At 42.8% G+C, this 25539-nt stretch overlaps 1 protein-coding gene across 1 annotated transcript; it reads left to right on the top strand.

Moving 5' to 3' along the window:
* The first annotated feature begins 13170 nt into the window (after positions 1 to 13170).
* CCL28 (C-C motif chemokine ligand 28) lies at positions 13171 to 22739 on the top strand. Its single transcript, XM_069964617.1, has 3 exons — positions 13171 to 13236; positions 18070 to 18199; positions 19201 to 22739. Exons 1-3 carry the CDS (start codon positions 13182 to 13184, stop codon positions 19391 to 19393), a joined length of 378 nt encoding a protein of 125 aa, XP_069820718.1. The 5' UTR covers positions 13171 to 13181; the 3' UTR covers positions 19394 to 22739.
* The last annotated feature ends 2800 nt before the right edge of the window (positions 22740 to 25539 follow it).

Raw genomic sequence — 25539 nt, 5'->3', positions numbered from 1 at the left:
TGATGACGAGAGAGTGTATTTTATGATGATCACAGATGTAATTTGCAGGATACGGAAGAATGATGGCCATAAAACATCCACAAAAAAAGACATACTGTAGCCTTAGGCAATGACACCGGGCGTGAGACACTTTCTGGTGTCATAGAAGATCATCCCAGCCATTACTGCAGTACCGGCCGGATGATCTTCACTGCCGCTGATTTCGTATGCGGGTGAATCCATGCGTGCCCTCATCCGAATTCCCCGCTGCACACAATGGAGTGTGCGGCATGAGCCGCGGCCTGAGTGAAAAGCAGCTGCAGAAAACTGACATGTCACCTTCTTGTGGCGCTGCTAGGGATCACGGCTGGAGTGTATACTATGGGCCATATGTATCATCCGGCGAACGGATGATTTTCGGCGGAAAGTGCCGATTTGCGTATTATTTTATACGCAAATAGGCGATTTGCGAATAAAATATTCGCAAATCGGCACTTTCCGCCGAGTACGCCAGGGGGGCGGAAAGGGGGCGTGGAGTGGGCGGAACGGAGGGCACGGACTCAGAGTCCGCGCGATTTACCATCCGTTCCGCCCAAATATACGCCGAAAACCTACTCCAGTCCTCAGCTGGCGTAGGTTTTCGGCGGTGCGCACCGGCACGCACGGGATTTATGTAGAGGCTGTCCGCCTCTACATAAATCTCCGTAGCGCCGAAGCTGCGGGGGCATTTTTAAGTCCGGCGTAAAAAACGCCGGACTTAATAAATGCCCCCCTATGTGTATACACTCTAGCCGGAATTTCTTAGAACGCAGCACTACGTAAGTTCTGTAGTAGTCATGGACGTTGTTACATAGCCTTACTGTGTATGGGCTAAAGGGGGAACTATATGAACAATCTGCAGGTGAAAACAAACCTGACTAGCCGGCTTTGTCTGGGGCATACAAAAATAAAAGTTGTTTCCGCATTGTGTAAAATTTGATTTGCTTTCACTTTAAACTCATATGTGCCTTGTTGTGTAATCATGGAAACCACAAAGCTGCTGAAGATGAACAGTGGCGCACAGCACATACACTTTTGCACCAGATTTCCTGTGCGTGTCACCATTTTATTTTAGGTGCAATGCAACTCTAAGGCCCAATTCACATGTCCATAATTCTGTCCACAATTGCAGATCCACAATTGCAGACAGAAAATAGGATTAATGTATTTCAATGTCCCCATTTACACATCTGTAATTGTGTACGGGGCTGTGATTCATACCACAAAAAAAAGCGCAGGCCCTAGTGCAGACTGAAATTCCACCATGAACACACCAATAGAACCCTATGGGATTCGTATTTTTGCAAATGTGATCTGCAAAAATATGGATCTGTAAATTCGCAAATAGTGACTAGATTTTTATTAACCACACTTTTTCATATTTGCGGATCAGCAAAAAATACAGATGCAATACGGATAGAAATTTGCGGATTGCTAATAAAAAAATATAATGACGTGTGAATAGGCCCTAAGGATTTATTGCAGATTTTTCCCTTCTGTATTGAAGTCAATGGAGGCAATCTGCAATACACAGGCAGTGCTCCTTTATCATAAACCCATATGCTGCAAATTATTGTGCAGATTGTTTTCGTAGCATATGGATCAGATTTCAAGTCTTATTGTAGTTCTGAAAATGGTGCACCATATATACATCTCGAGTAGAGATGAGCGAACCGGTTCGGCCGGTATGGGATCCGGTTCGGATTTTTCAAAAGTCCGAGTTCGGTTGGATTTGGAATTTTGGAAGTCTGCTCCGAATTTTTTTTTTTTTTCTTGCTTTCTAAGCAGGAAGTGTTCCGGGCAGGAAAAGTGCTTTCCCATGATGCCCGTAACACATCCAATCAGCAGGGATCTTGCACTAGTACACCCCCTGTGTGACGTCGGTATTGCTTTAAGAGGAGCGGTCACATGACCGCATGAGGCAGTCGTCAGAGAGAGAGGAAAGGGACTGTGTGACAAAACACTGCTGCTGCTGCTGTACGCTGCTGTACTGACTACTGAGAAGATATTGTGCAAAAGCAAAGACCAAAAGATTATTAGGAAAGCGGAGAGGAGTAACATATATTGATTGAGAGAGAAAAATACAGAGGGCAAAAGATATATAGATTAGGCATAGGAAAGCAAAGGGTGCACAGAACAAAAACGTGCTATACAGATATATAAGTACTATATCCTTGCGAGAGTGTAAAGTACAATAGTTGGATCCTTGTGAGAGTGTAAATGACACACGTGTTATCCTAAGACACAAATATACCTCGTGCATTTGTGTAGAATAAAACTCTAAAAAAAAGTGCTCTACAGATATTCCAAGTACAATAGCTGACTCCTTGTGAGAGTGTAAATGACACACGTGTTATCCTAAGACACAAATATACCTCGTGCATTTGTGTAGAATAAAACTCTAAAAAAAAAGTGCTCTACAGATATTCCAAGTACAATAGTTGGATCCTTGTGAAAGTGAATATGACATACGTGTTATCCTAAGACACAAATATACCTTGTGCATTTGTGTAGAATAAAACCCTAAAAAAAGTGCTCTACAGATATTCCAAGTACAATAGTTGGATCCTTGTGAGAGTGTATATGACATACGTGTTATCCTAAGACACAAATATACCTTGTGCATTTGTGTAGCATAAAACTCTAAAAAAAAGTGCTCAACAGATATTCCAAGTACAATAGTGCACAATAGTGCATACCTCGTGCATGTGTGTAGAATAAAACAAAAAAAAGAACTGCTATACAGATATACAAGTACTAAAGTGGGATGCCTGCTAGACTGTATTACAGAAAATACTGTTCTCATCTACCAAGTGTAGAAATCATAATTTGAATATAAAGTCATGGCACAGCGGCAGCAAGAACCTCAGCGTTTTAGGCAAAGGGCAGGGCAGAGAGTCTGGCTCAAGGGGCAGAAGAGGAAGTAGCACAGGTAGAGGGTCCAGTGGCAGGCCTGAGCTTCCTTTGTCACACCAGGGTCGTGTCCACACGTCTAATTCCACAGTCCTGGAGTGGCTAGCTCACAATTCGATGTCCACAAGGATGAGTAGTAAGACAGCTAGCCAGGTATCTGTGGGTACCTCGACCACGACCCTGACTTGGCACGGGCATGCAGCAATTCCCCCACCTTCTCCATCTGACATCATCAGCAATATCCTGCTAACTTTTGAACTGCCGCCTGCAAGGGAACTGTTGGCGTCTATGAGCAGCCAACTGCTCTTTGATGACGATGAGCATGTGGGGGAAGAGACAGGGGACAATCAAGTGCAGGGCATAGCTGTGTCGGAGGCAATATCAGAGCAGGCCCATGTTAGGCCTGGCAGGAGAGCAGTAGGCAGTAGACGAGAGAGGGCTGGGCAGGAGCCTGATGAGGATGATAGCATCATTCTGGAACAGGATGATGCTACATCAGATGTTACATGGGATCCATGTCAGGAGTTGGCTTATTCGACGGATTTGTCAACCGGGAATACGTCCGCCAGCAGGCCCGCCACAACTAAGAGGCAGACAGGCAGCAGTAGTAGTCAAAAAAGTCGGAAGCGTACCCGGGACAAGCAGATGACCACTGGGGAAACCTCCTCCACTGCAGGTCCTAGTATCGGCAGCGCCCGCCCATCCTCGCAGCCTGTCGGTACTAGACTCTACACCTCGCCTGTATGGCAGTTTTTAAAAAAGTGCCAGGAGGATACCTATGTGGTCATCTGTCGCCTGTGCGACAGGCGCATTAAAAGAGGCAAGAGTTACCATTCTGGCACCAGCGCCATGGCTGCCCATATGAAGCGCCACCACCTTTCTGCCTGGGAGAAACGGGGTGACAGCAGGCCCAGGCAGACCCGCGGTCAACAGCAGCAGGAAGCAGGAGCAGTCAGGGCGGCCTTTCATAGAGTCAGACCTCCTCTGTGGAAGGGAGTGGGGCTTCACTCCCTTCTTCAGCTGGTGGCCTCTGTGTTGCTAGCAGTAGGCAACCTGTCATCATGGAGTCCCTATAACGGAGGCAGATATATGCACCCAGCAATCCCGCAGCAGTCAGGCTGAATGCCCACCTTGCCAAGTTACTGGTGCTGCAGGCTCTGCCGTTTAAAGTGGTGGACTTGGCACCTTTCCGTGAACTGATGTTGTGTGCGGAGCCACGGTGGAAGGTGCCGAGTCAACACTACTTTTCCAACACAGCTATACCGGCCATGAATAGGTATGTTTGCGAAAAGGTTGCTCACTCGCTGAGCCATTCAGTGAGCAGACATGTACATTTAACCACAGACATCTGGAGCTGTAATTACGGGCAAGGGCAGTATATGTCAATTACTGCTCAGTGGGTAAATGTAATATGGCCGGCGGACCCCCAGCAACTTGGCCAGGGAAGGGAGATGACACCACCCCGTTGTCACAGCAGAGTTCCTGTGTCATGGTCCTCCTCCACCTCCTCCAGTAGGTCCAAAGCCTCCTCAACCACCAGTGGTGTAGCACAGAGGTGTCATGCTGTGCTGCATCTAGCCTGCCTGGGGGAAAAGACACACACAGGGGAAGAGCTGCACCGCCTGCTCGAGACGGAAATCCTCTCGTGGCTGACTCTACGCCATCTGAAAGTTGGGACAGTGGGGAGTGACAATGGGAGCAACATTCTCTCCGCACTGCGTCGAGGAGGTATGAGGCGCAAGCTGTGTATGGCTCATGTTTTAATCCTAATAGTTACACACTTTCTAAAGTCTTCATCGCATTTACTGCTGTCAATGGCTCGAAAGCTGTGTAACCATTTCAGCCATTCAAGTCGCTCTCACCACATTCTCCTCGACCTGCAGCAGAGGAATGGTCTTCCCAACCATCGTCTCATTTGCAATGTAGCCATGCAGTGGAACACCACCCTCCACATGCTGGACCGGCTCTATGAGCAGAGGAAGGCCTTGACTGATTTCCTCTTGATGCAGGCGGACACGGCGACCCCCCTGTGTAACCTGGAGCTCAGCAGTGGCAGCTTATGCGTGACACCTGCCGCTTGCTACGACCCTTTGAGGAGGCCACCTTTCTGGTCAGTGGGCAAGACACAGGACTGAGTGCCATCATACCCATGCTTATGTACTGGAACTGATGCTGATGCGACTCAGAGGGGGAACAGGTCTTGCCACTGTCGCAGCCTGGGTCGCTGGAGGAAGGCTTGGTGGAGGGAGTGGCAGTTGAGGAGGAGGACCTGAACACACAGAAACTCTTAGGGGAGACGGGTGGAGAAGAAGGAGATGAGCCTTTCTTCAAGACCAGAGGGGGGCCAGAGGAGGATATACAGGGCTATGCAGAGAATGAGGAGGATGGAGGCAGTACCCATTGGCAGTATGCTGTGGAGATGGAGGCGGAGACTCCTTCCCACTCCCTGGTGGAAATGGCTAAGCGCATGTTGATATGCTTTCAGGCTGACCCACGCTTGCAAAGGATTCGTCAACGGGACGACTTCTGGCTGGCCACACTACTGGACCCACGGTATCGCAACAAGCTGTGTGAATTCATTCACCCTTCCCAATGGGAGGAAAAATTGAATTATTATAGAGAGGAGCTGGGTGCACAGTTAGTGGCAGCCTTTGGAACATGGCGCTCTCATTCACGCCATTCCCACCAGGGCCACACCAGCAGCACCACATCCTCCTCTAGCAGCTTGGGTGGCATGAGCAGCGGCACCAGTCTGATCCTGATGTCCATGATGCAAGCTTTCATGCAGCCACAGGCGGGGGTAAAAGGAGCACCCGCATAGCAGCAGGACATGGCGGCACACCTCAAACAGCAAGTCCAGGTGTTTTTGGACTCTACGTTGCCACTTAACGTGCTGGAACTATTGGACTACTGGGTGGGAAAATTAGATGTCTGGCCACAACTCGCTTAATTTGCTTTGGACATACTCTCCTGTCCGGCCAGTAATGTGTCATCCGAGCGAGTTTTCAGCGCAGCAGGTCATATTATCAGTCCCAGGAGAACCAGATTGTCCTGTGATAGTGTGGAGTGTCTGACTTTCATTAAAATGAAAGCCACATGGATAGATAAGGACTTTGTGACACCTGCTCCTGATACCACAGAGTAGGATTTGGTCCTGTTGTCACCAAGATGTAGGACCTTTTATGCTTCTATTATGGCCTACATGTGAACTAGACCATAATGGTCATTCCACCATTCCTGCTGCTGCTGCCCTGCTACCTCTCGCCTGTCCATGGACCTCATTATTCTGCTTCCGCTGCTCATGTCACCCCATTACAACTGCTACTCCTGCCCTGGCCTCCATGTTGGCTACTGCCACTCCTGCCCTGTCCTCCATTTGGCTACTGCTGGGCCTTCACTGGCCTCCATGTTGACTACTGCTGCTCCTGCCCTGGCCTCCATGTTGGCTACTGCCGTTCGTGTACTGGCCTCCATGTTGACTACTGCTGGGCCTTCAATGGCCTCTATGTTGACTACTGCCGCTCCTGTACTGGCCTCTATGTTGACTACTGCTGCTCCTGCCCTGACCTCCATGTTGGCTACTGCTGGGCCTTCACTGGCCTCCATGTTAACTACTGCTGGGCCTTCACTGGCCTGCATGTTGACTACTGCTGTGCCTGCCCTTGCCTCCATGTTGACTACTGCTGTGCCTGCCGTTGCTTCTATGTTAACTACTGCTGTGCCTGCCCTTGCATCCATGTTTACTACTGCTGTGCCTACCCTTGCCTCCATGTTGACTACTGCTGTGCCTGCCCTTGCCTCAATGCTAGCTACTGCTGGGCTTTCACTGGCCTGCATGTTGACTACTGCTGTGCCTGCCCTGGCCTCCATGTTGGCTACTGCTGGGCCTTCACTGGCCTGCATGTTGACTACCGCTGGGCCTACCCTTGCCTCCATGTTGGCTACTGCTGGGCCTTAACTGGCCTCTATGTTGACTAGTGCTGTGCCTGCCCTTGCCTCCATGTTGACTACTGCTGTGGCTGCCCTTGCCTCCATGTTGGCTACTGCTGGGCCTTCACTGGCCTGCATGTTGACTACTGCTGTGTCTGCCCTTGCCTCCATGTTGGCTACTGCTGGGCCTTAACTGGCCTCTATGTTGCCTACTGCTGTGTCTGCCCTTGCCTCCATGTTGACTACTGCTGGGCCTTAACTGGCCTCCATGATGGCTACTGCTGCTCCTGCCTGGCCTCCATGTTGACTACTGTTGCCCCTACCTGGCCTCCAGGTTGACTACTGTTGCTCCTGCCTGGCCTCCATGTTGACCACTGTTGCTTCTGCCTGGCCTACATGTTGGCTACTACTGCTCCTGCCTGGCCTCCATGTTGACTGCTGTTGCTCCTGCCTGGCCTCCATTTTTAATACTGTTGCTCCTGCCTGGCCTACATTTTAACTACTGTTGATCCTGCCTGGCCTCCATGTTGACTACTGCTGCTCCTGCCTGGCCTCCATTTTTAATTGTGTTGCTCCTGCCTGGCCTCCATTTTTAATACTGTTGGTTCTGCCTGGCCTCCATTTTAACAACTGTTGCTCCTGCCTAGCCTCCATTTTGACTACTGTTGCTCCTGCCTGGCCTCCATGTTGGCTACTACTGCTGCTCCTGCCTGGCCTCCATGTTGGCTACTGCTGCTCCTGCCTGGCCTCCATGTTGACTACTGCTGCTCCTGTACTGGCCTCAAATGACTATTGCTGGACCTCCACTGGCCTCCAATGACTACTGCTGCTCCTTCACTGCATTTGTGACCTTTTTCCTGCATAGACCCTCTAATGGTGAATTTCCTGCATAGACCCAGTAATGGTGAGTTTCCTGCATACACCCTGTAATGGTGAGTTTCCTGCATAGACCCAGTAATGGTGAATATTGAAGTCTACAAAAAAATTGACTTTGAGATATTGAAAAGATAATGATGTTACTGACATGTAGAGCCCTAAATTCAACCAAATACACTACTCCCGTATCATATAGATGCTTTAAACTATGAAATCCAAAGAAAACCGAAATTCGGTCGAACTGAACTTTCCAAAAAATTCCGGAAGTCTGGTCGGAACGAACTTTTGAAAAGTTTGCTCATCTCTAGTGCAGAGGTTCCAGTTTTACATGAGCACTGGGTTAAACACCTAACCAGTAAATTATAATATATTTTTTCTAAATACCTTTTATACTGAACTTGATTTACACCGCCGACTTGGTTACGGGATTCAAACTATTTGCACCCAGAGCACTGCTCATAGTCACTCCCTGCTAAGTAATGCATTTTATGCAACGTGTAGAGGAGTAAGGGGAGTGAAATGACTACTGCTGTGAGAACATTTTTTGGCACTCACCCAGGGCAGACATACAGTTGGGTGTGTCTCCCAGACATTGCAAAAAGTTTGCTTTCTTCATTTCATGTGCCCAGGTAGAATACCAAGGGGAACAGAGAATTAACTAGTTGTTAGTCATATAGTAGTTTTCATAACCCATGTCCAATAATGTAGAAGTGTCTGTAGTTCTCATATAAATGTGATGCCCATAAATGAGTGCTAACCATTTTTCTGCTCTATGTATTGTGTCTGAGCCCCCATTATTACTGTCAGTCCCAGCACCTGAGACACATCCTTCACCAGTCTCCTAGCTTTGCCCCAGGTTATCTCAGTAAAACCTCTATTACACAAAGCGATTACCGGCCATTACGGCCAATAATTGTCTGTGGTAGACGACAACGATCACCTGACATGCATGACATCGGCTGATCATTGTCTTTCAACATAATGAAAAATTAGCGTTGGAAAATACAGTACAGTGCTTATGCTGAACCATTAGTAGATGGCGCTGCCTTATCAGTACATAGTTAAAGGGGTATTCCAACTTAAAACTAACTGTGGATAGGGGACAAGTTAGTTTTAGGTTGGAATACCCCTTTAAAAGTTATGTATTATAATATGTCATGTATGTTTCTCTAAACTATATACTCAGGGGTTTTAAAGGAGTACTCCAGCGGGGGGGGGGCTATTTTGGTATCTGGCCAGGGAGGAGGTGGCTGAGAGAAAAGACGTCCACTCACCTCCCCAGATCCAGTCTGAGCGGACTTGAAACGGATCCTGCCTCTGTCACTGACTGGCTGAGCGGACTTGAGACGTCACGTCTCGAGCCCGCGTCAGACACTGGGAAGCAGCCAGGAAGCGGGGACCGGAGCACCGCGATACGGGACCCGCCGCTGGATCCGGGAGGTGAGTGGACATCTTTTCTCTCAGCCACCTCCTCCCTGGCAAGATCCCAAAATAGCCCCCCCCCCCCGCTGGAGTATCCCTTTAAATAGCCTTTTGCCTTTAAAGCACTTTTTCCTGAGCAAAATTTATCAAAACGGCACAGGCACCATCATTAATTTGGAGCCCATGAGATTGGGAGTGTCATTTCACAGATTAAAATGTGACAACTTTGTGCCATTTTAGGCTATGTTCACACAACGTATGGTTTGTATAAATCACGGCTGTTGTTGCTATTTGCAACAACGGACGTAATTTATACAGACCATACATCGTCTGTGAATGAATGGAATCCTGGCAGAGCGTATTCACACACACAGTATACGCTCCAGCCGGGATTCCATCTGGCCGCAAAAAGACCTAAACCTGTCAGTGCACACAATGGAGCGTGCAGCTTCGGCCACACGCTCCATTGTGTCCTGCAGGGGAATTTGGATGCGTCCACATCCGAAATTTATCAGAAAAGAAGATCATCCGGTCGATGTTTCACGCCATGTGAACATGGCCCTAAGGTGATTTGAGATTTTTTTTTTTTTTTTTTTAAGTCAAAAGACATACACACTCTCTCTAACTTATCTCCCCAGGCTTCAGAGTCACCCGATCAGTGTATGATTTATCATAAACTGATCAGGTGACCCATAAAGATTTGTTTGACAATCACCCATGTAAAGTCACCATCCTTATATAATGAACAGTCAATTTTTTCTGGTTGAAGTACTAAAAGTTTGGGGGGACTTTATCATCTGTGGAATTTTGAGCAAGAGGTGTTTTTTATGGGTTGCACAGAATTTTGTGGTTGTTACGCAAAAATTATCATTAGGAGCAAGTGCCTTGATAAATCAAGGCTAGGGTAGGAGTATTGCTATTTTTTTTTTTTAGCGCAAAAACTGAAAGGCACAGGTAAAAGGATGAAAAATAGGGCAAAGCTCTTAATAAATCTTACACCGATTTTTACAATGTTCACAAAATATCATTAGCCAAAAAAAATTGAGCAAATGCAATGATAAATGTCCCCCTATGTGTTTAGACTTTTAAGATTTCAAAACTGAATCCCCAATACATTGTTAAAAAATTTAAAGGGTTATCCAGCGTTAGAAACCCATGGCCACTTTCTTGTCTCCAGTTTGGGTGGAGTTTTACAACTTAGTTCCATTAAAGTGAATGAAGCTTAATTGCAAACCACAGCTGAAACTGGAGACATGATTGGTGCTGTCTCTGGAAGAAAGCGTCCATGTTTTTCTAACGCTGGATAACCCCTTTAAGTAATGCTTGTGTATGTCACTCAATGCTACTGATTTCATGGGGGTATGAGCAATAGAGCTCCTTGCAAGCCTAGCAGATTGCCTAGACCTTGAGATGCTGGACTTGGCAGATCTATTGGAGGAATCTCCTGAAAGGCAGGAATTTTGAAGGAGCATTGAGACTCCGAGCCACCGACCAAGCATTAGGTCCCATTCAAAGATTTTAGGTCAGGAGGGACAAGGGGTAGGCGTACAGCATCAGCCAAAAGACGTTAGTAAGACCCTGGCCATCAACAGGTACCACAAGGTGGCAGCAGTGGCGACCCGAAAAGACTCCAATTGGTTGCTAGGGGCAAGAGAGCCAGTTCTACTTTACACCCCATTGATATATCTCCCCATCCCATCTTTAAATTTAGTGCCCATACCCAAACATTTCTATCATAGCATATATTATCCACACTGGATTAATCGATTAATGCCTAGGCAAAGAACAATGTGCAACCTAGGCCCCAAGAACAGGATAATCCAGACACAAATGCCCATTACTATGGTTTAAAAAAAAGACATTTCCCTTCTTGTTACCATAACCATAGGATATCAACCCTGGCACTTGTGCCAAGGAATCTTACCATTTGTGTCCCATTTTTCAGAACATGCATGGGAACTGCTAGATGTCTGTTCTAGGGCCCTCGGGGTCAAAGGGAGTCAGAGTGCTGCCACCCTCCTGGTGTCTATTCTAGATCCCTCAGGGTCGAGGAGAGTCTGAGTGCTGCTGCTGCCACCTCCCGACGTATGTTCTAGGCCCCTCAGAGTCAAAGAGAATCCAAGTGCTGCCGCTGCCACCTCCCGGTGGGCCTCTTAGGGTTGAAGAAACCCTCTCAGGGTTGAAGAAAGCTCAAGTGCTACCGCTGCCACCTCCTGGTGTCTGTTCTAGGCCCCTCAGGGTCGAAGAGAGTCAGAGTGCTGCTTCTACCACCTACCGCTGTCTGTTCTGGAGCCTTCTAGGGTTAACACAGTGCCCCTTATGGGGCTTCTGCTTTAAAATGTCTACTGCTGTCCTGGGAGAAATTGTCATTTAAACGGGTTATCCAGCGCTACAAAAACATGGCCACTTTTCCCCTACTGTTGTCTCCAGATTGGGCGGGGTTTTGAAACTCAGTTCCATTGAAGTAAATGGAGCTTAATTGCAAACTGCACCTGAACTGGAGACAACAGTAGGGGGAAAAGTGGCCATGTTTTTGTAGCGCTGGATAACCCCTTTAATGCTGCTGATCTCCCTGCGTCCAATGATATCCATGGGGAAAAAGTTAGTATACACTGTTGATTCGCCAATGTCTATTGCTGTTCTAAAAGAAAAGTTGATTTGATGCCACTGGACCACCAATTTCCACTGCTGTCCTGGAAGAAAGTGTCATTTTATGCCACTCATTTACCAATATTTTCCAATTTTTTAAATGTTACTCTGTAATAGTCCCACTATTGTAGCTACTTTAGATTTCCACTTTTAATGAAATTTGTTTGCATATGATTCACAAATATTCTGACCTAATATTCACAAACCTCACAAAATAAAATTTCGACTGCTTTGCTCATCTCTACTGGTGAGAATAGACCTGCCCTGTGCATAGCGTTATCAGTGGGTCCTTATTGATCTAAAATGTATTACTTATCTTCTGGATAGGTAATAAATGTTTAAAGTGGTAAAATCCTTTTAAAGGGGTTGTCCGGCGATAAAAAATTATTCACAGAATAACACACATTACAAAGTTATACAACTTTGTAATGTATGTTATGTCTGTGAATGGCCCCCTTCCCCGTGTTTCCCCCCACCCACGCTAGACCCGGAAGTGTGGTGCATTATACTCACCGCATGTCGTGTCGTCCACGGTCTCCGATCGTCAGCAGTGACGTCTTCTTCGTGAGTCCGGCGGATCTTCCCGAGTGCTGGCCGCCCTCTGCAGCGTCATCCGAAGCTCAGCCGCGATTGGCTGAGCATAACTGTGCTCAGCCAATCGCGGCTGAGCGGCTGATGACGCGGCCACGTCATCAGCTGCTCAGCCGCGATTGGCTGAGCACAGTTATGCTCAGCCAATCGCGGCTGAGCTTCGGATGACGCTGCAGAGGGCGGCCAGCACTCGGGAAGATCCGCTGGCCTCCCGAAGAAGACGTCACTGCTGAGGATCGGAGACCGTGGTCGGCACGTGACAGGTAATGTATAGCGCACCACACTTCCGGGTACACGGGTGGGGGTGGTGGTACACGGGGAAGGGGGCCATTCACAGACATAACATACATTACAAAGTTGTATAACTTTGTAATGTGTGTTATTCTGTGAATAATTTTTTTCGCCGGATAACCCCTTTAAGCTGCTCATACACATAAGATAGCTCAGCAGTCAGTTCAAAGCTATCTCTTCAACACCCCATAAACATGTGCACTAAGATCAGAGCTCAGTATGCAAGTTTAATAGTAAGAGGGTAAAAAATGCTATCACTCATATTGGCAAATGCATGTAATTCTGAGGGTAGGATAAGATCTGCATCCACAGAAGAATGTGTATAATAAATCACATGATATATGTAGTAGCTGAAATCTAGGTGTGGTTACACCTCAGGAAGCTTTGACCATAATAAAGACACTAGGCGGAACATACCCACATGCACACACACATATATATATAACACCATAGGGAGAAGTGGAACTTTGCTCTTATTCAGTGGAGTTGACATGACAGCTCTACGGCTGGCAGCTGTGCTCCTGTGTGTGCTGTATATCTCTGACGGTAAGAATCATCTGTATTATAATCCTAACTGATGAAAAGGAAAGCTGGAGCTAAATCAGAGATTATATTCCCCACCAATAACCTGTATATCTGTTACATTACAGCAACCTATATTCTGCCTATTAAACAGCAAGTCAATAAAGTATGGCAAGAAGACATTACAACATACATACTTATAGGTCTTCTGAGAAATGAGAGAGAATAGAAATTCATGTAACATCTTTACTTAGTTAATAAATTATTCCTCCTGATTTAATGAGCTATTCAGATATATCATAGAACTTAGATTAACTTTATTCTATCTATCTATCTATCTATCTATCTATCTATCTATCTATCTATCTTTTATTTACTAGGTATATATTTATCTATATATTTAATTCATTTACTCTATCACCTAGTTCATATCTTTATAGCATATACTTTATATAGTTTTATTCTCTTTAATTTACTCTATGTATGTATTCAGATATCTATATATTTAATCTATTGTCTATCTTTCTTTGTTTTCTAGGTTTGTATTTATATATTTAATCTATTTATCACTAGTCATTTATTTTATCTATCTATCTATCTATCTATCTATCTATCTATCTATCTATCTATCTATCTATCTTACTTTCTCTCCATATCTACATATACTTCTCAATAACCTGCAGCACTACAGGGTATCCAGTGCAAAGAACCTAGAGTTTATTTAAACTTTAAAAAGTCAACAGCAAATACATCTTTTTCCGTTTGCATTTTTACTGTTTAAAGTTTGATTAAATAAAGTCCAGGTTCTTTGTACTGGATACCCTGAGTGCTGCAGGTTATTTAGAAGTATATTGTGAGGATCTCTGATCCAGATGACACCTGCGGGAACCTAAAGACTATTTTTGTTGTGCTGTTTATATTTTCTCAATATCTATCTATATACTCTATGCATGTATGTATTTACTTATTAATATATTTAATCTATTTATGCTCTCCTATCTATCTATCTATCTATCTCATATCTATCTCCTATCTATCTATCTATCTATCTATCTCCTATCTATCTATCTATCTATCTATCTATCTATCTATCTATCTATTAAAAATAGTTCACTCTTGCCTGTTTCTATGTCTCTTTCTATCTTGCAAACTTGTATTTATGTACAGTATCCATCTTTATCTCTTTTCCTATCTTTGTCTTTGCTTGCTGGCTTTGAAAATGCATGTGGTGTTTTTACAGCAGGTATTTGGCAGCTATGCAATAATTTACAAGGGTCAAGATGGTGTCAGTGATGTATATCGTGGACAGCGGTGTAAATACTTGGTGTAAAGACAAAAACTAAATTACAGCAGCGCTCCAATATGGTTATCAAACTTAGTGATTTATTTCTCCCACATATGCAATGTATCACTCTCACAATGAGAGCTTCTCAAGCAGGGTGAGAGTGAAACATTGCATATGTGGGAGAAATAAATCACTTTGATCACAATATTGGACTGCTGCAGAGATTTCATTTTATCTATCAATCTCTTCTATTTACTATATTAACTATCTTTTATCTATCTATCATCTATCTATCTAGCTAGCTATCATCTAGCTATCTCTTCTATTTACCATATTATATATGTTCTTTCTTTCTTTCTATCTATCTATCATCTATCTATCTATCTCCTATTTATCTATCTATCATCTATCTATCTCTTCTATTTACTATATTATCTATCTATCTATCTATCCATCTCCTATCTATCTATTATCTATCTTCTATCTATCTGTCTATCTTTTATATTTACTATATTATGTGTTTTCTATCTATCTATCTATCTATCTATCTATCTATCTATCTATCTATCTATCTCATATCTATCTATCTATCTATCCATCTTGTATTTTCCTCTTATTTGCAATTGTTTAAAAATAGTTCACTCTTGCCTGTTTCTATGTGTCTTTCTATCTTGCAAACTTGTATTTATGTACAGTATCCATCTTTATCTCTTTTCCTATCTTTCTCTTTGCTTGCTCGCTTTGAAAATGCATGTGGTGCTTTTACAGCAGGTATTTTGCAGCTATGTAGCAATTTACAAGTGTCATAGTCCAGAGTTACTGAAGACGAAGTGCATTTTCTTACATATGTGCACCACCAAGATACCACTAATCCAAAGTGAAGGAATGCACTCTGATCCTTCTCCAAGTGCTGGTTGTGGCCCTGAGGGTGCACTTTCAGTACAGAAGATGCATGGAATTTGGTATTTTGAAAACAGTGACAAGGATCTTTCTTTTTTGCTGTACAAAAACAAATTAAATAGTTACAAGTTCAGTCTGACAAATCTGAACATATATATATATATATATATATTATCCAAGTAAAGAAATACAGATCACTTAACATAACAGGCGCTTCATACAGTCAACAAAGTCAAAGGGTAACAGACAGTCAAATCATGGGCGATGCTCAACAAGGACATAAAGTCGCTTCTCCTTCTAAGTATGACTTATCTAGAACTTTTCTTACAGTGCTGCAGGTAGGGAAATCACAGCAGGTGCTTCTGTGTAAGAGAAGTATCATTACTAGGATCAGGAACCAATGTAGGACAGTATACCATGTTACTGCATACAGCACATTTACACTATACAAATAATGATAAGCTATAACTTAATGATTAAGTTGCCTTCTATTATTTATACTAGAAATATTTTATTATTGTACATATGAGCTCAGACATATAATTCCTGTATACATCCAGAAATCTTCATATCTTTATTGTAAAGTATTTTAAGGATCCTATGGGGCATGTGTATTACTAAAGAGTATCCTTTTGGTGGCATGTTCTGGCAAGTTTACCACTAGATACCTTACTTTCATTTTTTTTTCTTTAGTACTTTGTAGCTGTCATTTAGCCGCCTTCTCCTGCCTATAGCTACTTGTCTTCATTTGTATCAGACAGATGATAAGTTGTGGTTGGCATCCATGGTACTGTGTGATATTTTCCTGTAGATCTTTCACTCTCTTTACATATAGAATATTTTTAAAGCTATGTTTATGCCACTAGGATTGTTCCCAACATAAACATCATATGATGGGCTCCAGAGAGCAGCCTTTTGGTATACTTTGGGTGGTATGTGTGGTATACCTAGTTTTTCATAGTTTAGAAAACCACTGACAACTGCATGGATATGGATATCATATTGAAGGGTAGTTACGTCTCTTTGAATTCACCTTTATGAGACAGGACAAAGAGCTGCTCTCTAAAAGAGTTTCCTGCAAAGAGGTCCATTTGTGTGGCTGGTGTATAATACTCAATTTGCTAGGCTGGCCTTTGACCATTGATCCTAATGGATGAAACAGGACAATCTCTTCCCACTTCCAATACGACAGATACAGTAAGGCTTCATAGAAGTCACAAAGACCTTGGTGCAGTAAAATGTTCATGTCAGAGGTGTAAACGCTTGTTGTGCTTCTGCTAGAAACAATACTTTTCCTTCTAAGTCTCCTGTCTGGCCAACAACAATCTTAAGTGCATGGCCAACTTTATGGATTCACAATATGTTCTGAAATTTTTATCACAATATGAAGCAGACTTGCAAGAAACGGGCATTACAGGCACATAACCTCGGTCTTTGCTTGGATATCTTGTCACTAGCAATAGCCACATTCAGTTGTATCTGTGCTTCTTGCCCTCTTCTGCCAGTGCCACAAGTTTCTTCAGTTTATCAATACCATTGATAACATGGCTGCTCTCTTGATCCTCCTTACCTGAGATCCAGCAGTTCTAGATATAGCAGTGAGATAGGTGACTCCATATTTAAAATTAGGAAATTTGACACAGGAAAGTATATTTCTTATACACAGAAACAAGCCAGTTATCAGTAGACTTAAAGGGGTACTCTGGCGATATTTATTTATTTATTTCAAATCAACTGCAGTTGAAAGTGGGTCCACACTACGGAATCCGCGCGGATAGGTACGTACCCCTTCACGGCGGCGCGCGTATCCGCCAGCTCCATAGACACCATTCCATGGCCGGGCGAATTTCGCCGTCCGCTGAAAGAATCGACATGTCAGTTCATTTGGTGGAAGACGGAATCCTTCCGGCCATAGAATGGTGTCTATGGAGCCAGCGGATATGTGCGCCACCGTGAACGGGTACAAGCGATGGAATCTGCCAGAACTTTTCCACGTGGATTCCGTAGTGTGAACATACCCTTAGTGGTATATTTTTTCCAGTCTGACACAGTGCGCTCTGCTGCCACCTCTGTCCATATCAGGGACTGTCAAAAGCAGTAACAAATCCTCTACTGCTACTGCTGCTTCAGACAGTTCCTGTAGGACATCCAGGAATACTTGAGATTTAGAAATAGAAATAATTTATGAATCTACAAAACTTTCTGGCACCAGTGGAAAAAAGTAATTTTTCGCCAGAGTTCCCTTTAAGTAACAGTTCCATGCTGCCACATGTGACATATTACAGAGACATTAATACTAGGGGATAATATGGTTCTTTATACAAGTGGTATCTATGGGTCCAGTCTGAGAAATCAAACAGCTCTTTTGTCACTACTACATCAGTATTTATACATCTACAACATACACATTACTCAGTCCATCTACTGGCACCAACTATTTCAATCACTGACAAAGCATTGTTATAAAAGTAGCCAGACAAATAATATTAGGCATAGGCACCATAAGTTACATTCTTAGATCTGCAACATGATCAAGATTCATTTTAATACTCAATAGAAGAAAATACGTCACTTTCTTAGAGTATTGGCATTTTAGAGGGTTGACCCGATGTTCTTTACATCTACACACTTTTGATATATATGATCCTAATTTTAGTCTGTTTTTGCTATAGCAGCATTTTCTGTTTCAAGCACAAGATGTTGCACCCAACTAGGAGAAAATGTTTCGAAAAGTCTTTTAAAGCAAGTGAAGCGTTATAGCATTCAGAGACAGGATGGTACTTGTCACCTTCAAGCTGTGCTGTAAGTATGCTATGTTACAATAGAACTATGTGGATACTAATGCATGTTCCTTGATACACACTTTGCTCCCATCCTCAGCCAAAACAAAAAAAAAGAACTTTACTTTCATGCAACAATGCAGCTTTACATTCTAACATCATCTTCAACCTTGCTGGAACCTGCTCAGCCTACGTGGCAACGTTGGATTTACTGACAAGCCTAAGTTTGTGCTTTTTTACTTCCTAGCAATGCTGGAAAGAAGAAGCCGCAATATGTTGTTTTAATTGCTACTTAAATCTGTTTATACTGTGTCAATGGAGACACTCAGCTTCTGTGCAGCATTCTGGAAGAATTGAGGAATTCTCTGTAAATTACTGTACAGTGCCTTACATGTAACTAGAGACAACCCCCTTCTCCTGTTATCAAGCATCTTCACTTTCCCCTAAACTGTCATGCACTCTCAAAACCAGCTTTGGGTCCTTTTACATTACACAATTTTTCAGCCATGGGTGGCCGCAAATGATCGGTGCTCCTCTGCAGTGCTTTTACATGGCACGAGAAATCAAGTGGCTGGGCTGCATGAACAATACTTGTATCGTTTGTGCAGCCATGGAAACTGCCTATATATGTGCTGTCAGTTTCTAGATCCCACAGCAATGCATACTTACCTAGTGCACTGCTGCTATGATCCAGCATCCTGTTCTAATGCTCTCCAGTCCAGCCATTATGTCTTCAGGCCTCACCTCCCATGGCTGTCAATCATTCAGAGGAGGTGTCGGCCTAAAGATACAGCAGCTGAACGGGAGAACAGGATGCCGGATCACAGCTGCAGCAGCGCATTAAGTAAGTATGCACTGCTGTGTGATCTGGAAACTGACAGAGATAGAAATATTTGTACTGTCAGTTTGCCTTTGCCTGGCCCAGCTGTGTAAAAGCTTTTACCACATAGTTGTCCTTTAAATTACCTTTGGCTCTGGAGATTGTACTGGATTTCTTTTAACAGCGTTTTATAATTTTTTAAGGTTGCACTTGAAACGCAAGATCCTATGTATTAGTCCTAAGAACAAGAAGGTAGAGCAATGGATCAAAAGTCAGGAAGGTAAAAGTTCTGTCAAACAACCATCCAGGAACAATCGCCCAGGAAGAAAAAAAAGACGGGATAAACTAAGGAACAAAAAGAAGAAGACCAAGAAAAGAAACCAACAGCTGGTGTAACCGTTATAAGTGACCCAATCTGGGCTATGTATACAGATTTCTATCATAGAATTCCCATATTCCTCCAAGTTATGCAAATTTTTACTTGCACTAAACAAAACTTATCACTTGACTAGTATCAACTCATTTTTAAAGTTTATGGATTCAGTGGGATAAAGTTGAGCAGTTGCCGAAACCAACCAATCATATTCCAGCTTTTAGTTTTCAGAAGTCTTTTTGAAAATGAAACATAAAATCTGATTGGTTGACATCTTTTCCGTTTTTTGGTTTGGCCATTCATATAATGTGTATGTGGCAATCCCGACCATTCACTGACATATGGTGTTGGTGGAGATAGGGGTTGAGTGTGCTGGAAAATCACTGACCGACCCCTTTGTTCTGAGAGATAAAACGTAGTGGAATGTTCCTATGTATGGCAATGCACAGGAGAGATAACTGCCAGCTGAGGGATCCTTCAGCCATTAGTTATTAAAGGTGTATGGCCAGCTTCATGCTGATTCTGAGTTAAGGCCCTATTCCACCAACAGATCTGACGACAGATTATCTGCCAAAGATTTGAAGCCAAACACAGAAACAGGCTATAATTCGAGAACAGGTCATAAAGGAAAGAATGGATTTCTCCTCTTTTTAAATCGACTCCTGGGTTTGGCTTCAAATCTTTGGCAGATAATCTGTCGTCAGATCTGTTGGTGGAATAGGGCCTTAACAGCTTGTCCAGAGCTGCATTTACTATTCCATAGGCTTCAGATCTGAAATCTCCCAGAGACTATTGTAGACTTGATGCACACAGCCTGATAGCGTTGTCTTTGAAACAGGTGCATCACAGCAAGCTAATGTTGGAAAACCACAAGCTAGTGATTTTACAAAGCTGAAAAGAATGATGTCGGCTGTTGAATATTAGTGACCTTTTGTGACTCAGAGGAACTTGACAGATCAGATGCCGACTGAAATTAGATATCTGTGGAAAATCTGTTGGCAGACCCTGGCTGTATTCTTTGGCATACCTGCTGCGTTGCTTATGACAAATAACAAAGCGGCTCCACTTTTTATGTGCTAAGTGTTGATATTTTGTAAGCTTTCACTTCTTTCATCCGAGTCACAGGATTAGACGAATTTTGATCTGTGCATTGTCAGCAATTTTTCAATATGATAGTTGGATCAGAGAACCTTTTCAGACCAATGGTTAATGACAGGTCGTTGATTTCAAGTAAGGGGCCATTTACACCACGCTTTGACCACACAATGCTGGTATATATTTGCAACTTGCCAGAAGTGTACAGTGATGTACTACTGGTGGGCCATCATTGAGGTTAATGGACTGAGCATAGTCAAAGTGATATATATAAATATATATATATATATATATATATATATATATATATATATATATATATATATGCATGGTCTGATGGCTCCTAAAATCATCAATCTACAGCCAGTTTTCCTGTCCTACTTCATTGTAGAAGGATGTCAGCCAACAATCTCTGTTTCAATATTAACTAGCAGAACAGAGAATTCAGCTCTGAAATAATTATATAAGTTGTATCTGAGAATCAGTAATGTACCCAAAACGTCTTTCGATTAGCCGTTTTACAGCTTCCTTTTTGGATGGCCATCATTGTAGCACCAAATACATCAGTATTATGCAAACTACATCCTTGGGCTATGTTCACATAACGTAAAAATAAAGGCAAAATACAGCCGTATTTAGATAAATATGGCTAGAACTAAAGAACATGACCATTTCCAGACTTATTTATCCAATTATAGATGTATGTTGCCCTTATTTTTACATTCTGTGAACATAGCCTTAGGCCAGGTTCACACTACGTAAGACACCAGCCGTTCTGTGACCGGGCCATGTCACAGAACAGCCGATGTCAGGGAAGTTTATCCCGTCTGATACTGCAGCCCTGCCTGATAAACTTCAATTTTATTAAATTGGGATGCGGGCGCATCTGTGTGCGCCTGCATCCCAATTCACCATTGAACACAATAGAGAGTGACCTGTCAGGCTTGCGCGGCCGCTATTCAATAAATAGCGGCCACACAAAACTGACATGTTAGTTTTTCGTGCGGCCGCTAGGGATCCTGGCCGGAGCGTATTCTATTTGTATACACTCCGGCCGGGATTCCCTCTGACTGCAGTATTACGTAAGTTTTGTATTAATCACGGCCGTTGTTGCAAATCGTCAACAACGTTCGTGATTAAAACAAAACTTATGTTGTGTGAACATAGCCTTAATCTGAATTTTACGCCCATGTTTTGGCACTAAATTATGTCCATCCAAAAAGGTGATGAGGAAAGATACTATGGGAACATAGCCTCTAAATGTATTTACAAAGCTACAAAATTAACTATAGTATGTAGATTAAATAAACTGTAAAATGGGGCTCGAAGGTGAATATATAACTAAAGAACCTTAGAGAAAGAATAAAAATAAACCTGATTAACCAGTATTTTCACATACAAATTATTGAAATGGTTTTAGTATTACTGTAGCTCCGTGCAGAGTTAGCTCTCGCGCTGCGACTGCTACATGGGGATGGTGCATCACTCTGCTGGTGAAACGGTCGTACTACCAGTAAAGTCGTGTCTCTATTGGCTCTCTCATGTGAGCCTGGCCTAATCCAACATAAAATAAATTCTACAGTTCATGTACAGACTGACCATTTGGGCATTAGAGCAGTGGCCCATTAGAGTCCATGACCCCTTAATCAGTTATAACACATTGTAATATTCAAGTCCAGAACTGCAAATAAACATTACTGTCCCATACCAAGTGTATTATGGCTACTTGGTACTTGGCTGGTAAAGGGGTTTTCCAGGCTTAGAAAACATACAGTTTTTTTTCCAGGAACAACAGCTTTCCTGTACTCAGTTTGGGTGTGGTTTTGCAGCTCAGTTCCATTGACATGAATGGATCTGAATTATAATACAATAAACACAACTTGAGGATAGGGGTGGTGCTGTTTTAGCAAGTAGCTGGGCTCCTAATCCTGGAAAACCCCTTTATAGGCCAGGAGCCCAGTTCACATGCAGCACACCCCTTCTTCAATCATTCAGTGTATAATGTTAAATTAAATCCTAAGGACCATCCACATGGAACAATGCTTCTAGGGGAAAGTATCATTGAAATATGATACCTTCTAGAACACAATTTATAAACTCAAAAATTTCTTACAGTATGTGCATGAGCTCTACAGGCAAATCTTGCAATGCAGAGACGGTACTACATACTATGGATGAGTGGTGGGCTAAAATCGAAAATCAGGACTAAAAACAGAAGTGTTTGTAAAATGTAGTGATATGTTTTGTTTATTTTTCCATGTAATTGTCTATCATCTAAGCTTTTTAATAGAAAATGTTTTCTAATTATTTTTGTTGTTTTGTGTTTTATTCCATTATTAAGTTATACATACATACATACATACATACATACATACAATCATACATAGAAACACAATGGTATGTGCCCTATTGGTTAGGGCCCACAACAAAAAGTTTTGAATCAAGTGAGAATCGTCCCATCAGGGCTAAAGGTTATGGACAGATAATTTTTTATTGTTGATGCTGAATGCAGAATTAAACAACTTTCCGAATATTTTCCAATATTTTTCTATTATTTTGGCTGTTTTGGAGAGAGATTAAATGATGATGCTACCACCATTTTAAGGGGAAATAGTGTGTGTTTTTAATTGTGTGCTGGGTTAGCCATAGAACATTTTTCCTCAATAACTGAGATATCGTACTGTAAGTTATTGTTGGACACTTACAGACAATAACAATGAACTCAAGCAACTTTATATTTCCAGTCCCAACCATTTAAGGCTATGTTCACCAATGCGTTGAAAGCTATGTTAGCAATACGAGAATAATTTGGAATACACCACAATTCTAGGCACGGAAACATAGAAACATGACAGAACTGCAGACAAAATGATCATTATTATTTGTCTTTGGGGTCCATTGGGTGGAGTTGGGATCTATCATATGATGCATAAGATAATCAGAGCCCTAGGTCGGTTTCACACAATCACACAAGCGTTTTGTATGTGTCCTGGTTCCCTTCATCATAAATGTCCTATTTGCACAGTTATTCAGTTTGCTATTTCCATTTTATAAGCTTTACCTAAAGCAAATCTGTACCCAAACAATGCCCCCCCCCCCCCCAAACCGCTGGTACCCCTGGATAGCTGACTTTAATCCATGGCCTGTCCTGGGACATGTTTTGGTGCTGATGCCACTGTCTTCTTAAAAAATATAATTTAATTCAGTGGTACAGTGTCAAAGGGGCAGGTCCTGGAGCATCCGTGCCCTAAGCATGCTGCATCTGTCAGGTCTTCCTCTACGCCCTCCTTCTCTCAAGGGACTTCCCATGGGCAGAATTATTTTCCATGGTGCTGGTTTGCAACTGTACATGCGCTGAATTGGGGCAGCATTGCTTGAGAGAAGGAGAGCATGATAGGAGACTACAGGGTACGTCCCAGAATAAGTCATGGATTAAAGCCGTCTATCCAACGGTACCATCTCACTTTATTACACATTAGACACGGAAGCACATTCCAGTAGGTATGTGATGTGCATTACATCAACCAAATAAAAGCAAGAAAAAGTTATAGTGTCACAGGTTTTTTCAACAACATATTTTAATTCTATGGATTTTTCTGACCTCTAAGCATCGTATTTAGCCCCTACCAGGTACTGCATATTGACTGCAGTACCGGCCGGATGATCTGCATTTTTGTTGAATTAAGATGCGGGTGCATCCGTGTGCCCCCGCATCCTAATTCACCGTTGCACACATAGAATACGCTCTGGCCGGGATTCCATCCAGCCGCATGAAAAACTGACATGTCCGTTTTCTGCGGCCACTTTTCATAGAATAGCAGCTGCACAGACATGTCAGTTCATACAATGGAGCGTGAGGCTCCAGCCACACGCTCCATTGTGTCAAACGATGATTTGGGCGCACAAGGATGCAGCCGGAGTATCACGCTCGATTGTGTAAACTGACATGTCTGTGCGGCTGCTATTCAATAAATAGCGGCCGCAGAAAACGGACATGTCAGTTTTTTGCGTGGCCGGATGGAATCCCGGCTGGAGAGCATACTATATGTATACCCTCTGGCCGGGATTCCATTCAATTAAATAGAATGTATGTTTTGTATAAATCACGGCTGATGTTGCAAATTGAACATGGCCTAAGGCTGGGTTCACACTGCATTTTTGCAATTTTTTTTTTAATCCGTTTTATGCAAAAAAGAAAAGATCAATGGAGAAAGAGATGCATTTGTGTGCATCCATTTTGATCTGTTTTCCATTGACTTAAAATGTAAAAAAAAAAAAATCGATCAAAAAATATATTTTTTTAGCGTAATGGATTTTGATCCATTTTCTGATCCTTTTGTTTGTATAATGGAAGTCAATGTAAAAACGGATCAAAACGGATGCACACAAATGCATCTATTTTTTAATCTGTCTTTTTGCATAAAATGGATGGAAAAGAATGATTGCAAATACGCAGTGTGAACAAACCAAGCCTAATTCCTTATTTTCCCTGAACAGTAATATTATCGTTACTGAGTTGCAATACCAGTCATGAGTGGAGCTGTTTTTTATACTTTTTTTCTATAATCCTAGGCAAGCCCCCTAATACCCTCCTGTGACCCAACTATTGGATAACATAATAAAGGATATTTTCAGGTGGAACAGATGTTAGGTTTAGAAGCCTGAGCAAATGAGTCCTATGGGCGTACACCGTTTATCTGTATTATAGTACAGCGCTTTAGTTTCCCATCATTAATAAAACATGAAATCATTCTCCAGAGTAAACATTTCTACATTGCTTCCAGGTATTATAAATCTCCTGTAATTAAACTGTCAGATCTGAGACTTTAAAAGGTAATAATGTGCTAGGGAGAATGGCTTCCCCCAGTGTTGTTATCCAGCATGCTAAGCCACCAGTCCATTGATACCATGGCAGACCACCATATGTTAGCACTTCTTCTGACTGCTGGGCATGACAGTGTGGCTTAGAAATTTTTGTCAGATTAGAAATGATATACAAAAAACAGAGAAATTCTAGATAAATAAGATAAACTAGAAAATGTACCCGGCGCTGCCCGGGTATAAAGTGTCAGTG

Source organism: Dendropsophus ebraccatus, chromosome 3 (genome assembly GCF_027789765.1).
Source record: "Dendropsophus ebraccatus isolate aDenEbr1 chromosome 3, aDenEbr1.pat, whole genome shotgun sequence".
NCBI classification, from domain to species: domain Eukaryota; kingdom Metazoa; phylum Chordata; class Amphibia; order Anura; family Hylidae; genus Dendropsophus; species Dendropsophus ebraccatus.
The sequence above is the reverse complement of the archived record's forward strand: the minus strand, read 5'-3'. Positions and strand labels throughout refer to the sequence as shown.